Source organism: Nilaparvata lugens, chromosome 10 (genome assembly GCF_014356525.2).
Source record: "Nilaparvata lugens isolate BPH chromosome 10, ASM1435652v1, whole genome shotgun sequence".
NCBI lineage: Eukaryota > Metazoa > Arthropoda > Insecta > Hemiptera > Delphacidae > Nilaparvata > Nilaparvata lugens.
The window spans coordinates 40,115,116-40,132,493 of NC_052513.1; the positions used below are offsets into that span (position 1 = coordinate 40,115,116).

Consider the following 17,378-nt stretch of genomic DNA (forward strand, 5'->3'; position numbering starts at 1 on the left):
TAAAAGTGAATTGCTCATGTTCGCGGCGCGTAAATCTGTACGCACCTTTAAAATCTAAGTTCTTGTCTAAATTTAGATTTGACACATGATTACTAAAATACAAGTGGAGGAATTAGAAGGAAATGACATAAATGTCGGAACAGGTTGTAAATAAATTGAAATAAATAATAATTGAAGGGTAGCCTACTAGTTATTTCCTGTAATAGATTTGAAGATCATAAACAGTATTCAATACACATGAATGATGTACCATATTTTTGATTGCAATATAAATGAAAATTTTGAGTCTACTCTATCAATGTATCCAATAATGTCTAAACACGTTTGAGTACAACATTAATTAATTATGTACTGATTGAAATTATTCTTGTACTTGATTAAATAATGCTATCCAATGTCTCAGTTGCAAAAAAGCCAGTTAAATTTAAACCGTAATAAGATGTATTGTGAGCCAACCAAAGAGGTTCCCTTTTCAAAAAAAGCATCTCTGATTGGTTCTCGTGGCATTTAATCACGATAAAAATTTAACAAGCCTTTCTGCAACCAGGTCGATGATTGTGAGAGTCCTACCAGAGAGTATAGAGTCATAGAATAAATAAAACTATTTTTTTATTGATTATTTCTGTCATCTCTGATAGAATGTAACATTCTCTACTCTCAGAGTCTGGCAGATTTTCATGAATGAGTGAGAAAGGAGAAATATGAGCGATTTCCATTTCATAAAAGCTGTTGAAGCATTTTCTGTTACCTACTACGTAGGCCTACTGATGATACTAAATTACAAAAATCATCAATATTATATTATTTATAGAGTCACCGACCTGAAACTAATACCTCGATGGTTTTTTTTCAACTGTTAAGAGAATGGTCCATATGAATAAAGTTGAGCATTTGCTCATACTTCTAAAATATGGAGCATTTGCTTCATTTTCTATGATTGAACGTGAGCAAATCCTTTTGCTCATGCTCATCAAAAAAATAGTTTGAGCATTTGCTCAAAAGTAAAAGCTTTTGCTCAAAATTGTATGAATAAACTAGAGCATTTGCTCAACTTTTGAAGCAAATGCTTCAAAAAAGGTGAGTCTAGTCTATAGCAGCTTATCACCTTTTGCTCATAGTAAAATGGCTCAACTAATTCGTATGAGGAAGAGGAAACTATACCAGATACGATCACAACCAATAGATGAGAACTATAAAATTCTTTTTTAGATTCAACCATGATATAAATCACCATTATTCCTACAAAAGAATAAATACAAAAGCTACCTGTTATAAAGATCACAAAATAGGAAATAGGCATTTAAGAAGATGAGAGTGTAGACGATTATAGAAGACTATTGATATTATAAGAATATGCTGAAGATTATTATAGAGATGACATTTTTTCACGCTATTATTTCAAAATTCTAAACTCAACTAACCTAAAACTCTATTCATAAATAGAAAACAGAGCAGACGACGCAAACACAAGCGGTGCACCCTTCTTGCATATTTAGCGCTTCCGTGAGCTATAAAAACAAAGTAAGGCTACAAAAGTGAATCAGCTGATAAAAAATCTTTAAAATACGTGAGCATTTGCTCAAGAGTTCAGGAGCATAAGGTAAGAGTATAAGGTAAAGCTTATTCATATCAAAATGAGCAAATGCTTTTGCTTCTACCTTTTGCTCATGAGCAAAACCTTATGCTCAATGCTTCTGCTCATGAGCATTTGCTCTGGTTTTATTCATATGGGCCAATGTTTTGATAGGACTAAAATGGAGAGCATAACTAAACTCAAATTTATTTTTTATATTATCTATGAGTGACTTATTTGATGAGCTGAGAAGTCTATGACTGAAGAATACTAAGGCCTGGTTGCACAAACGCCTGTTAAATTCTAATCATGAATAAATACCACGAATAACAACAAGAGAAGGCTTTTTCGGAAAAAAGGCTTCTCTGGTTCTCCAGGCATTTAATCATTATTAAAATTTAACAGGCTTTTGTGCAATCACAACCAGGTGTAAGAGACTATGAGAAGACTAACGTCATGTCGATCTTTCATCTGCCATGGATCTTCATTATTATTTGAGAATAATCTATAATAATCCATTAGATTAATATCCATAGAATAATCCATATAATCCATAATCCATATAATCCATTATATTATAATCCATTAATCTTGAGAATTCTCCCTCAATTTTTTTAAAATGTTTACTGTATTCCGATTAGAATACATCTTAATCCGACTTTGATCTTTGAAATCCAACTAAGTTATATCTATTGCGTCTCTTCTAGTTGAGGTGTGAGTAGGTTGATAGAATGAAGGTCACATTCAGTGATGCAAGGTACGCATACATTATAAGGTGGTTCTCCTACACTACCGTACTTCTTCTTCTTCTTCTTCTTCTTCTTCTTTCTCTTATCCTCCCTCTCCACCATCTTCTTCACCTGTCTTATACTTCTTCTTCCTCCTCCTCTTGAGTATTCTTCATTTCCAGTCTTCTACTTCTTCTACTTCTCCTTCTTCTTCTTGCGTCTTTTTCTTCTTCTTCTTCTTCTTCTTCTTCTCCTGTCTTCTTATTTTTCTCCTGTTTTCTTCTTCCTTCTTCTTCTTCCTACTCGTCATTGTACTCCTTCTCCTCACTCTCCTCCCTCTCCTCCTTCTTATTCTCCTTACTACAACTTATCTTTACTACTCCTTCTACTTCTTCTACTTCTTTTGTCTTCTTCTTCTTATTCTTCTTATTCTCTCTTCTTCTTCTTCTTCTTCTTCATGCTCTTCTTCTTCTTCTTCTACTTATCCTGTTTTCTTCTGCTCCTTCTCCTTCATATTCTTTCCAATCTTCATTCTTCTCCTTCGTCCTCTTCTTCTTTCTTCTTATTCTTCATCTTCTTCTTCTTCATCATCATCTTCTTCTTTTTCTTATTCTTCATCTTCCTCTACACCTGTCTTCTTCTTATTATTCTTCATCTTTTTCTCCTGTCCTTTTCTTTTGCCTTCTTTTTCTCCTGTTTTCTTCTGCTCCTTCTTCTCCCTTCACCTTCATATTCTTTCCACTCTTCATTCTTCTCCTTCTCCTCCCTCTCATCCTTATTCTTCTCCTGTCTTCTACTTCTTTTTCTCCTGTCCTTTTCTTCTGTCTTCTTCTTATTCTTCATCTTCTTCTTATTATTCTTCATCTTCTTCTTCTTATTCTTCATCTTCTTCTTCTGCCTACTACTTCTCCTATATTCTTCTTCTTTTTCTCCTGTTTTCTTCTGCTACTCCTTCTTTTATCTTGCCTTCTTCTTCATCATCATCTTCTGCTCCTTCTTCTCCATTCCACCCCTCCTTTTTCCTTTTCCTGTCTTTTTCTTTTTCCTAGTTCTCCATCCTCCCTTGCTCCTACTCTTCCTTCAACTCTTCTTCTTCTTCTCCTACTTCTCCATCCCCACCTCCTCCTACTTCTCCATCCCCACCTCCTCCTACACTTCCTCCTCTTCCTCATCACTTCCTCTCTCTCACTCGATCTTCATTTTTGAAATAACAACTGATGAATCGGTTTCCACTTAGAGCCCCCGCACAATGATTCAAGTTCCCGAAACGACTAGCCTACACTAGTCCAGTGTTGTTAATGAAATTCAAAAATAGACTTCTCTTGCAAAACCAAACCATAAGTGTCCAAGATGCATTCTTTAAAAATAGATGTGATGAATGACAAACAGTTTTTCAGTTACCTTTTAAAGAAGTTTTTACTGAAACTGTAGTAATTGAGTAGGTTTTGAGATGTTTAGAATAATTACCACACACACATATCATACCGGAAAAGTGGAGATGATTAGATCGATTATTCATAGTGCCATAGGTAGTCATGAGTAATATCATGTAGCCCACTCATAATTCATTTTTATGATGAAACTAGCCGTCAGGCTCGCTTCGCTCGCCATATCCGTCTAGCCAGGGGGCTCCGCCCCCTGTAACCCCGACTGGATCGTCCAAACTCGCTTCGCTCGCCTGCATTTTTCATTTGTAGGACGATCCAGTCGGGGGTCCAGACTAAACGTCTGGCAAAACGGATATGGCGAGCGAAGCGAGCCTGACGGCTAGTAATATAATATTCCCAGGAATAGCTCTGATTGAAGTAGCAGTGCCCAATCAATTTTTCCGCGATAAATGCATTTCAATCTTTAATTTGGTGCCAACCTAACAGAGTCAACTCAACTTAATGCCAACCTGACAAAATTATTAATTTAGTTACCAGTTAACAACATTACTGTTTCGAAGAGGTACTCTCTCTAGATTATAGTTCTATATTAACATATGGTATGGACATTTTTCAATTTATAATTAAGAGAATAATAAGAAGAATATACATGATAAAAGACGAACTTTAAATCCTTAAAAACCACCCTTGGAGTTAAAATAATGCCAAAAGATTTCTAAGTGCGCCTCTAAAGGGCCAACTGAACATACCTACCAAATTTGAACGTTTTTGGCCCGGTAGTTTTTTAGTTCTGCGAGTGAGTGAGTGAGTGAGTCAGTCAGTCAGTCAGTCAGTCAGTAAGTGAGTGCCATTTCGCTTTTATATATATAGATAACACACTTGCATCTCTCACCACATGCATCTCTCAGCCCCCAGTTGCACAAAAGCCTCTTAAGTTTTAATCATGATTGAATCCCAGGAGAACCAATCAGAAAAGGTATCTCTGAGAAGAAGGCTTCTCCGATTGGTTCTCGTGGCATTTAATCATGATCAAAATTTAACAGGCGTTTGTGCAACCGGACGTTAAAGAACATGCTGGTGTTGATTTCAATACAGGTAATGTTTTCTCCAGAGTATAACTTTTAGTAAAATCGGAATTGTAACACTGTGTAAAATTGATTGTACTCAATATTGATTTTTTGTGAAAGTGATTTGATCTTATTAAACTAGTAGTTCTGTGAACAGTAGACCTCACGCAGTATTCTCATCCACGAGTACCTGATTGGAACTATAGACCTTATGGAAATACAGCAATAGACTGGCTTCTCCACACATCTGTGTAATCACTTGTCAGCTGATTTATGTTGAATAATTCTATAGTCTGATTTTTACTCTAATATTGACGTACGAAGGAGGCTCCTTTTTCATTTTATATTATCCTTGAAATGCAAAATTTCCAAAAACCTTGTATATACGTCGACGCGCAATTTAAAAAGGAACATACCTGTCAAATTTCATGAAAATCTATTACCGCGTTTCACCGTGAATGCGCAACATATAAACATTAAGAGAAATGCCAAACCGTCGACTTGAATCTTAGACCTCACTCCGCTCGGTCAATAAAAAGACAAAGAAATTGTTAAAAACCACAGATTCATTGATAGTTAGAAAGACCGGTTTCGGTTGTTACTCCATTGTGAGATTGACAATGATGTGTAACATCTACTTTCTAGAGATTGACAATGGTGTAACAACCGAAACCGGTCTTTCTATCAATAAATCTGTGGTTTTTGACAATGTCTTTCTATTTGATATGGACAATTACCACAATATCAACTTCTCAACTACACAAATAATTTGATTTTAAGATGAGGTGAGATTCAGATACGCAAAAAGCATGTTACCCTTTCATTATCATGATAATGACCTATTTTTTCGGACATTTTATTATTTATCAAAATTTAAGAACAGAATAGTTTTGGGCTATGCCTGTTGTTCTATCCCGATCATATGATTTGTAATTATAATTGTATTATCGAGTTTGTAACAGCTGTGCCTAGTTGAAAGTTGTGTGTATATTTTTGGTTTCAAAATTTTCTGAAATAACTCAATTTATTCAAAGTGCGGTGATATTAAGTGCAAAATTTGACTATAATTTGGTATTTTAATCATTCTAAATTCAAAATTTCTAGCTAATATATTTATATTCTTGGACAGAACTTTGAACTTTAAATTTCCTCAGTAAGAACATATTAACCTATTTTTCGGACACTTCATTATTTATCAAAATTTGGGAACAGAATAGTTTTGGGCTATGCCTGTTGTTCTATCCCGATCATATTCATATGATTTGTAATTATATCAACGAATAAATAAATAAAAATCAACAAATAAATACATAACTAATATAATTGACCGAGCGAAGTGAGGTCTAAGATTCAAGTCGACGGTTTGGCATTAAATATTTGAATGTTTAAATGTTTATATGTTGCGCATTTACGGCGAAACGCGGTAATATATTTTCATGAAATTTGACAGGTATGTTCCTTTTTTAATTGCGCGTCGATGTATATACAAGGTTTTTGGAAATTTCGCATTGCAAGGATGATATAAAAGGAAAAAGGAGCCTCCTTCATACGCCAATATTAGAGTAAAAATCAGACTATAGAATTATTCATCATAAATCAGCTGACAAGTGGTTACACAGATGTGTGGAGAAGCCAGTCTATTGCTGTATTTTCATAAGGTCTATAGTTTCAATCAGGTACTTGTGGATGAGAATACTGCGTGAGGTCTAGTTAATAATTTGAGACTTATTAATCTCTTAAAATGATCAGATTAATAACTAAACTCGACTCATATCAAGTATCTTACAACATCACAGATAAGAACTCCATTCTTTTCATATCTTTGAACTTGATAATTGGGTCAACTAGTGTGAACTCATCAAATTTCGTACTAATTTATTACAGGTTATAAAGTTTTGAATAATTTTAGTGGCCAAGAGAAATCTGGATGACGTTCAGAACAAAAACTGTTTTAAGCTCCGGCTGAGAAATTTGTCTCAAGGAGATTTGATTTTAAAATTAGTCTGATGAACTCATTCTCATTTCATACAGCATCTTGAAGATGTTAGCATTATCGTATTACATTCAACAAACAATATGACAAGGATTTCAAAATTTGAAAGTCTTCAGTTACCACTATTCAAAATTATTGAGAAGTATGTTACTGACATACCGTTTAATTTTTCAAATATTATCCTAACTTGATGAAAAATGGTGAGAATAAAATCACAAATTTGGTGGTAATTTCTTGTACAACATTGGAGGGGAGTAAACTACAGGCTGTCACAAGGAACGACTTATTGAACATAAGATTGATTGATTGATTGAGTACTTTATTTATGTAGATTACAATATATACTGGCTTATACACTTATATACAATAGCTTACAATACAGCAAAATTGTAGATTAATTTATAAAATATAGACTAAGAAAATAATTATTGAGCTGTATATGATATGAAAAAAAGCAATTGGAATAACTATTTATATAAAGTAGATAATATTGTTATGCATCTACATGAATTGGCAGAGCTTTGGACATAATATCAATGTCCATTCTTTGGAAAGAATATTCAAAATATCCTTCCCACTAACTCTCTACCAAAACGTTAATTTCATTAATTCAACTAAGGATTTATTTGAAAAATGAAAATATTGTAAAAGTTTTAATTAATATGAAGATTTAAGAGAAAAAAAGAAGAACAGAAAATTAATTAAGTAAAATAATTATGTAAGTAAGATCAAATCATTAATTATTAAAATGAAGTAGGCTGAAAGTAGATCAGGGAGAGAGAGAGTGAGAGAGAGAGAGAGAGAGGAGTGAGACTGACTGTGAGAGAAAGAGACCCTAAGAGAGAGGTTGACACAGCAGTTAGTCATATCACAATTAACGCAGCTCTAATTTCATTTATTAGTTAAGCGACGTGCTCTCATCACTCCCGCTGGAAGGGTGACTGATTAAAGCCAGATCCACTGGCTCTAATATAATGGAGATTGATAAATCAACTATAAAACTATTAAGACGAGACCATATTGAGCGTTTTTCAGGCGTCTTCAGACGGCATTTTTAGAGTTGGCAGGGCAGGAAGTTCTCAGATTGTCTGATTGGGTTGGTGACTGAAATATTCAATATTTAATAGCTAGTAGTTCTGTGAACAGTAGACCTCACGCAGTATTCTCATCCACAAGTACCTGATTGAAACTATAGACCTTATGGAAATACAGCAATAGACTGGCTTCTCCACACATCTGTGTAATCACTTGTCAGCTGATTTATGATGAATAATTCTATAGTCTGATTTTTACTCTAATATTGGCGTATAAAGGAGGCTCCATTTTCCTTTATATTATCCTTGAAATGCGAAATTTCCAAAAACCTTGTATATATGTCGACGCGCAATTAAAAAAGGAACATACCTGTCAAATTTCATGAAAATCTATTACCGCGTATCGCCGTAAATGCGCAACATATAAACATTTAAACATTAAGAGAAATGCCAAACCGTCGACTTGAATCTTAGACCTCACTTCGCTCGGTCAATTAAGACAAGACCATCTTGGGCGTTTTTCAGGCGTCTTCAGATGGCATTTTCAGAATTGGCAGGGCAGGAAGTTCTCAGGTTGTCTGATTGGGTTAGTGACTGAAATATTCAATATTTTTTAATTATTAGCCTGTTGTTTACACCTGGATTGTATCTATTGTCTATGAATCTTCTATCTTCTATAATAGCGAAATGGCACTCACTCACTCGCAGAACTAAAAAATCTACCGGACCAAAAACGTTCAAATTTGTTAGGTGTATTCAGTTGGTCCTTTCTTTAGAAGCCCAATCTTTCACTAAGAACGGATTTGGAAAAATTTCCAAAAATACGCCCAAAATCTGCGTTTTTCCAGCGTTTTCTCAGCTTTATCGAGAACAAATGATAGTTAATGTTCAAATTTAATACAGAAGCTCAGCTAGGGTGTAATAATGTTGTGTTAGAAGGAATTTGCAATAACGTCAAAGATACGCCCAAAATTAGCGTTTTTCCAGCGCTTTTTTTTTTGCTTTTTCTCAGATTTATCGAGAACAAATGAACAGAAATTGTTCAAATTTAGTACAGAAACTAAGCTAGGGTGTAATAATGTTGTGTTAGAATGAATTTGAAATAACGCCAAAGATACGCCCAAAATTAGCGTTTTCTCAGTTCTTTCATCAAGTAATAGACAGAAAATGTCCAAATTTTAGACAGAGGTTTAGCTAGGGTTTAAAAAATTGTGATGAGGTGACTTAAATATTTCATCAAAGATACGCCCAAAATCAGCGTTTTTCTCAACTTTTCTGCGTTTTCTCAGTACCTACATTGACTCTCTGATGGAATGAAGCATGCTCAAATGAAAAATTCAGGCGAGCGAAGCAAACCCGCTGATCTCATTTTTGGACGATCCCAGTCGATGGTCCAGGGGGCGGAGCCCCCTGGCTAGACGGATATGGCGAGCGAAGCGAGCCTGACGGCTAGTAGATATATAAAATATGGTCTCGCCCTTAGAGGTATTTTCAAATTATAGAATTCAGCATAGATAAATATAATAGTGAGTGGTGTGATTATAAAAACTTACCGCTTGAACGATCTTCAAAATCCCGGGTATGCTTTTGAAGTAATCATAGTTCAGTCTGATCCAAGCTAGAGCACTATGAGTACTCCCTGTAGTACCTCCCGCGGCCGGCTTATTTTCTTGTGGCATCTTTCTTCTTTCACTTCTCCTTCTTCTTTCTCTTTCTTCTTCTTTCTTTTTCTTCTTCTTTCTCTCCTCCTTCACAAGCAGCTAAAAGCAGGACGTTGTCGATCAACGATTTACCAGTCCAATTTAATCGGGGCACTTAGCTACGCTTTCACTCTCACACTGTTTACTAACAATTTTTTGTCACAGTGACTAAAAACAGTACACCTTGTTACTTACTAAAAACAGTATTTGTGTTTGTATGGCTTGTTCCTGAGCAAATTAAATTATTTATCTACTAAAAGCAGTACACCGTCAATGTACTGTACTACAAACAGTATCAACCATCAATGTACTAAAAACAGTACACCAACAACAATGTTCTAAAAACAGTACCGTATCTCACTCTGACACCTGTTGCACGATAAATTTCAGATTATTTTCCAGCCCTACATAATTAAGGGGACGAATTTCACATCCATCTAAAACCTGTAGTGACGTCATACGATGTGGCAGATGTTGGTTTATGTAAATAATGTTACAAGAATGTTTAGCCTATGTGCACTTGCTGTACCTACTTGTAAAGGATCGTTCATTGTTTATTGTCTTGTTTGTGATTTATACTGTTTTCAAGGCCTTGAAATCATGAAAGGTTGATTTCAAGTGCATGAATGGATTTTAATGAGATGCAATAGTTTATTTGACTTTTTAATATGAGCCTAGAATATTACTAATATATTTATTTTAACCAATCTATCGTGTAGTTTTGCTCCATGATATTTATTCATTTATTTATTCGTTGATATAATTACAAATCATATGAATATGATCGGGATAGAACAACAGGCATAGCCCAAAACTATTCTGTTCCCAAATTTTGATAAAATAAAATGTCCGAGAAAATAGGTTATGTTCTTACTGAGGAAATTTAAAGTTCAAAGTTCTGTCCAAGAATACATATTAGCTAGAAATTTTGAATTTAGAATGATTAAAAAATAGCCAATCAGAGAAGCCGTCTTTTCAAAAAAGCCTTCTCTGATTGGTTCTCGAGAAATTAACCATGGTTAAAATTTAACCGACTTTTGTGCAACCGGGTCTAATAAAGGCAATAAATGAATTGGATATTGATTAATTTGGTTTAGATAAGGAATATGAATAAAACAACAAACTATATATACCATCTCTTTTCTGTATAGGGCTACTTGTAATATAAATATAAAGAAAATAAAAATCTCAGTACCCTTTTTTTGAAATATTTTATCACATAAATATTTCAAAAAAAGGATACTGAGATTTTTATTTTCTTTATATTTATATATATACCATATCTTGATTGGAATAGCTTGCGTTTCTTGTTTGGAACATGATGGATGATGAATGAACAAAGATTATTCTCATCTCTAGTTTTAAAAACAAATTAGTTCACATGAAAATCAGATATTCCTATATTCTAAGAAAAAATTAAGATCTTTACAAGATGAGACAAGACAAGAAATATCAAGATCTTCACAACATAAGGCAAGACTAAGTACCGGTTAAGTTTTAACCGAGATCAATTCTACGAAAAACAAACAGAGAACCCGTCTTTTCAAAAACGCCTCTCTGATTGTTCTCGTGGAATTAAACACGGTTAAAATTTAACTGGCTTTTGTACAACCGGGCCTAAGAAATTAGTATCTTCAGAAGATAATATGAATAACAGGTCAACTACTTGAGAGCTGGAGAAAATCTCAATATCATCAAATCAATTATCATCATCAATTAATGTCAATATACTGGACTGGTTGCAACCAATTTAATACAATAAAGTCGCCTACCTATCTATCTCTCAAAGTTTTAAAAATGTAGGAGCACATCAAATTTAATTATTTTCTTCAGTTTTCAAAATATTTAAACGTGTTTCCAACACATACGACCAAACCAATCAGCAAAATTATCGTTGATTATCTATATCTTTTCGAAAGTACCTACTTTTCTGACCATGTAAATGATTTATGTATTATGGAATGTAATGAATAGGACAAAAACAATTCAATGTTCTAAAAGTGGACAGAGGTAAGCTGTGTTTACACCAAAGTTATTAACATAACTTAATACTTATAGATTCCATTAGATTGAACATAACTTATCATACACATGGTGAACATATATATGTGTCTGTCAAGTTCCGTTCAATCTAATAGAATCTATAAGGACTATAAGGATGTAAACGCGGCTTTAATCTACCACGGTTCCACGTTGATTTGTTTTGATCATGATGTGAAAGTTACCTTACCTTGAGACGTCAAAACAATTTCTAAATTTGATGTGAAATGCTTCTCACCTCTTACACAAATCACTTCCTAAATCATCCGAAATTTTAGCACTAGAACTCCCTAATAACTTACTAGCTATTACTTTGAAAAGTTTTTAAGTTTCGGAAAAGTTTTTGAGCGTCCAAGAAACGCGGGACTGACCGACTGAACGAGGTCTACAAAACTACTAATGAAAATAAAAGAAAACAAGTAGAGTCGACGAACTACAGAGAGCAGTGTTTACATCTCAGGACTGGTTGCAAAGAGGAAGGATCACTTGATACGGAGCTGGGTTGTGCAGAGGAAGGCTCACTTGATACGGAGATACGGCGCGTTGCAAATCGGAGAAACGCGATAAACTGTATGAAACCACTATGAGAATAAAAACTAATATTGTTTCTATTTTCTGTGATGAAACCAAGAAGGTGAAAGTAATAAAAGCCAACTCTTCATGAGAGAAACAGGAATCACATTGGATTAAGGAATCATTGATTGAATCAGGGAATCATTCATTAAGTTAGGATAATTCAGGAATCATCAATCATTCATGAATTTTTCGTGATGAAACCAAGCAGCTAACTCTTCAGAAGAGGATCAGGAATCAGATTGGAATAAGGAATCATTCATTTAATTAGGAATAATTCAGTAATCATCAATCATTCATGAAAGAGGAATCATTCATGTCATCAGATTTAAGCTCCCGTTCAAGAGAAGAGCACTTGAAAATGTTTGAGTTTTTGCATTCTGAGAGGAGAGATTTTTTTTTATCCAGTCAAGGAATCTGGAATACATTCCTGTATTCTATCTATCTTGAATAGATAGAATTACAGGCTTGTATTCCATCTTGAATTGACTACTGAAATAAGTATTCATTTATGAAAAAATTCTGTATTCTATATTTCTTGATTATGCGAATGGAATAGCTAACTCAGATTTTTTTAAATAATTCATGGAACAGTCACAATCATGGAATTATTTTGGAGAGAAACAAAAAATATATCAGTCAGATTTGGTTGAAATTAGATAGTAGATGACATAGAAGAACAGGATAAATTCTCTTCCATTTTAAACATTATATTTTCTAGTAATTTGCGTTTGGTTGTATCTCAAGTTGCGTTTCTATAATTTCATCAATAATTTTTGTCATATAGTCATTATATTGCAAAATGTTTTATGATTATCCTTGTTCATAGTCTATTTTACTCATTGTTACATTTATTAATCTTATTTACCTGATTAGAATGTTGCTATTTTATGTGTTCAATAATGATTGAATTCAATTGGGATGATATTTTATGTCAGTTGTGTCGCATTTCTATAAATACTGAAGTCATTCAAATTATTGTGTGTTTTTTCAATTGTTGTGAAATTGAAGAAGAATCTATAAATTATTATTATCATTTACATTATTTATTGTTAGATCTGAGAAATTGATATCTCTTTGAGGAGAAAAATCCAAGAAATTTCATCTGCATGATTACTTACAGGTGAACAATGAATAATACCATAGAATAAGAAATTCATTTCAAATATCTTCTTGATCTGAGAATACTCTTGAGGCCAAATTTGATATTCCTTTACAGAGTGACACGAAAATGTTTCTTAATATTTTGTTTCTTCTCATGGGTGTTATAAATACATTTGTTTCAACCATAGAGAAACAATGGCGTAAGTAGATATCCCATGTATAGGGCGTTTATGTCGCAACTTTTACTGTTATCTCAAGCTGATTACTGTTGATTATTGTCAAATTTCGCTGTTTTGTCGGGGTGAGAGTGTATAAACGGCACAATATGAGAGACTACCAGTGTCACACAGCTTCATGGGAAAGAATTACATGAACTATCGGCTTGAGATAACAGTAAAAGTAGCGACATAAACGCCCTATACCATGGGATATCTACTTATACTATTGTTTCTCTATGTTTCAAAATAATTCATTGTTAATCCATAATATTATTATCAGTCTACAGTTGGTAGCGATGGTAAATCAATTAATAATTACAATACAAACTTTGAACTTTTTTAAATCACAAATTTAATAACACAGTGTACTCATATCATACAAAACGCAATTTCACTTCTCATTGTTCTCTAATAAAGGATATAATATGTTCATTACATTACCATGATGAGTTACGAAAACGTTACCACACATTTCTTTATAAAATAAATCCAATAATTAGTTATTGCTGTACAGTCATCCAATCAATAATTGTTATCAATAAATACTTTACAATAACCTTTCAATTACATGTCTTCTAGATTTATAGCATGAGAAAACTTAATAGGTGAAATGCCAAGGATTTATGATCACCAACCTCATATTGACACTATCAATAATTCTAAAAAATGAATAATTAAGATGATGTAAATACTTTATAATAACCTTTCAATTACATGTCTTCTAGACTTATAGTATGAGAAAACATAATAGGTACGTACTCTAAAGCTGGGTTTACACCAAAGTTATTAACAAAATGATAATAGCTTAATCTTCATGGATTCTATTGGATTTAACGGAACTTGACAAACACATATGTTTATTAACAAAATGATAATAGCTTAATCTTCATAGACTCTATTAGATTGAACGGAACTTGACAAACACATATGTTTATTAACAAAATGATAATAGCTTAATCTTCATAGATTCTATTAGATTGAACGGAACTTGACAAACACATATGTTTATCAACAAAATGATAATAGCTTAATCTTCATAGATTCTATTAGATTGAACGGAACTTGACAAACACATATGTTCATCATGTGTATGATAAGTTATATTCAATCTAATAGAATCTATGAAGATTAAGCTATTATCATTTTGTTAATAACTTTGGTGTAAACGCAGCTAACACTGAAAATGCCAAGGTTTTCTATGATCACCGACGCTATAAATTCTAAAAATGAGTAAATCAAGTTGATGTGTTTAGATTAACTTTCATTACGGGGGAAGATGAAGCTGTAAACTAGAGAAATTTAGCTTTCTATTCCAAACTTACAGATTAACCTATAGAATGATTTACGAAACTTGACAGCATGCAGATAACAGATGAACGAGCTAAATATGAAACCTTTTCAAATTACTCCCCTGAGGTTCGGAATACACCAAAAGCTATAAAGGTAAACTTGCCTACTCATCTACTATCATCATTATCGTTCAAGCACAAGTCTAGAGAGATGTGGGAGTCACCCTCAGCAAAAAAAAAGGAAGAAAAATAGAGCCTAGTCATGCTAATTTCGTAAACCGATTATATCCACTTAGTGATAAAGAGATTTTGGGAAATTTAAATTTCAACCTAAACACGCATATTTCGATTGTACCGTCGCGATTCTAGATTTACTTCAAACTGTCAGCATTGGGTAAATGGGGAGCATTGGTGTTATTATATAGAGAATGCTGACAGCCTTTGAAGTGATTCTCACTATGTAGGCTAATGTCACACTGTTGAAAATTATTTCACTACTTGTGTTCTTTATTGATTCATAGAATAAGTACATCATTAAAATGATAGGGAGAGAAAAATAAGGTAAACTTGTGCTATTCCTCTCCCAAATTTAGATAAGGTTACACATAGTCCGAGATAGGTTAAGTCTTGTCGTTGTTATTTTTGATTAATTGGTCATAATAATTGTTATAATTGAATTTGAGAATTTGGAACAAGTTCTGTGGGAATTATAATAGACGTACTACGTCTACATGTTCTTTTAGGGCTGTTTGCACAGTGACAGTTTAAACTAAATTTCATTTTAAACTGGATTAAATCAGTATCAAGTCTCGTTTGTTATAATGTGTTTCATTTTGAGTTTAAGCCACCAGCTGATCAAATTCACTTTAAGCTTTGACTGTGCAAACGGCCATGATAAATAATTTCTCTTCTCTCATAATCAAACATCATCCGTTTCATTACCCACGTACAAGCCTAAAAGCTGCGTTTACACCAAAGCTGTTAACAAAATGTCTATTTCTCCGTCCTTATAGATTCTATTAAGGTGCGTACAGATATATGCGCCGCGAACATGAGCAATTCACTTTTAATCAGCTGATGCCAAGCTTTTTATATCTGTATCTTACCGTTTCTGTAAAAATACAGATATAGTCAGCTGATTAAAAGTGAATTTCTAGATTTATAGTATGAGAAAACTTAATAGGTGAAATGCCAAGGATTTATGATCACCAACCTCATATTGACACTATCAATTCTAAAAAATGAATAATTAAGATGATGTAAATACTTTATAATAACCTTTCAATTACATGTCTTCTAGACTTATAGTATGAGATAACATAATAGGTACGTACTCTAAAGCTGGGTTTACACCAAAGTTATTAACAAAATGATAATAGCTTAATCTTCATAGATTCTATTAGATTGAACGGAACTTGACAAACACATATGTTCATCATGTGTATGATAAGTTAAATTCAATCTAATAGAATCTATAAGGATAAAGTTATTAACATTTGTTTTAGATTCTATTAGATTGAATATAACTTATCATACACATGATGAACATATGTGTTTGTCAAGTTCCGGTCAATCTAATAGAATCTATAAGGATTAAGTAATTAACATTTTGTTAATAAATTTGGTGTAAACGCGGCTTAAAGCTCATGTGGGCATCGCCATCATCAAAAAATAAATGTGATTCATATTAGAATGTGGGCATCACGCTCAGAAAAAAAACAAATTGAACAAAACTTATAAAGTGATGAACATAACCTATTTTTGGACAATTTCTATCCAAATTTAGGAAAGGAACAGTTTTGGGCTTTAAGCCTGTTGTTCCTCTCCCAATCATTCATAGTTGAGAATTATATTGTATCTATCAATTTATAAATAAATAAATATGATTCATATTAGAATGAGTAGATACCCTACATGTAATGAAGGTCGTAGAACATATTATACACGTTGACCCATTAAAATTTTTTTTTTACCAAAGTTAATTAAAAATTTAAAATGATTCAGTGTGACATCCGCCTAGACTATTAACCCCTACTTCAACAAGTTTCAAAAACCATAAACCTCCCACTCTCTTGACTACACTCTTATCCAGGCTTCAAATGCAATCAAAAACATAGAGATGCAATTATTGAAATAACATTTTGTTGATTTTTTCAAATACAATACCGTAACTAACAGACAGCTTGTAAAATAATTATTGTCATATTTGAAGAATTTTATATCAAGTAGAATCGTTTGAAATGAAAAACATTTATTGTAACTAACTGGGAGAAACGAAACCTTGACTATTGAGGTTGACTTTAATCATTGACAAATGATTTTAAATGACTTGACGAATGACAAATGATCAAAAATGACTTTAATCATTAACAGAATTGTTTGAAATAAAAACATTTGCTGTAACTAACTGGGAGAAACAAAACCTTGTCTTTTGAGGGATATAATCATTAACAGAATTGTTTGAAATAAAAACACCTGCCGCAACTAACTGGGAGAAACGAAACCTTGTCTTTTGAGGGGTATAATAATTAACAAAATTTTTTGAAATAAAAACATTTCTCGCAACTAACTGGGAGAAACGAAACCTTGTCTTTTGAGGGGTATAATAATTAACAAAATTTTTTGATAAAAAACATTTGCCACAACTAACTGGGAGAAACGGAACCTTGTC

The 17,378-nt window shown here is 33.1% G+C and overlaps 1 protein-coding gene across 1 annotated transcript in view; it reads right to left on the reverse strand.

Annotated features, from left to right (window-relative positions):
• Positions 1 to 11,929, reverse strand: part of LOC111046873 — a 73,779-nt gene extending 61,850 nt beyond the window's left edge. The window contains exons 1-2 of the mRNA XM_039436019.1: positions 11,762 to 11,929; positions 9,337 to 9,887 (exon numbers count right to left, since the gene is read on the reverse strand). Of these exons, the coding sequence (XP_039291953.1) occupies positions 9,337 to 9,462 (126 nt within the window). The 5' untranslated portion in view covers positions 9,463 to 9,887; positions 11,762 to 11,929. The remainder of the gene's footprint in view (positions 1 to 9,336; positions 9,888 to 11,761) is intronic.
• Positions 11,930 to 17,378: the final 5,449 nt, after the last annotated feature.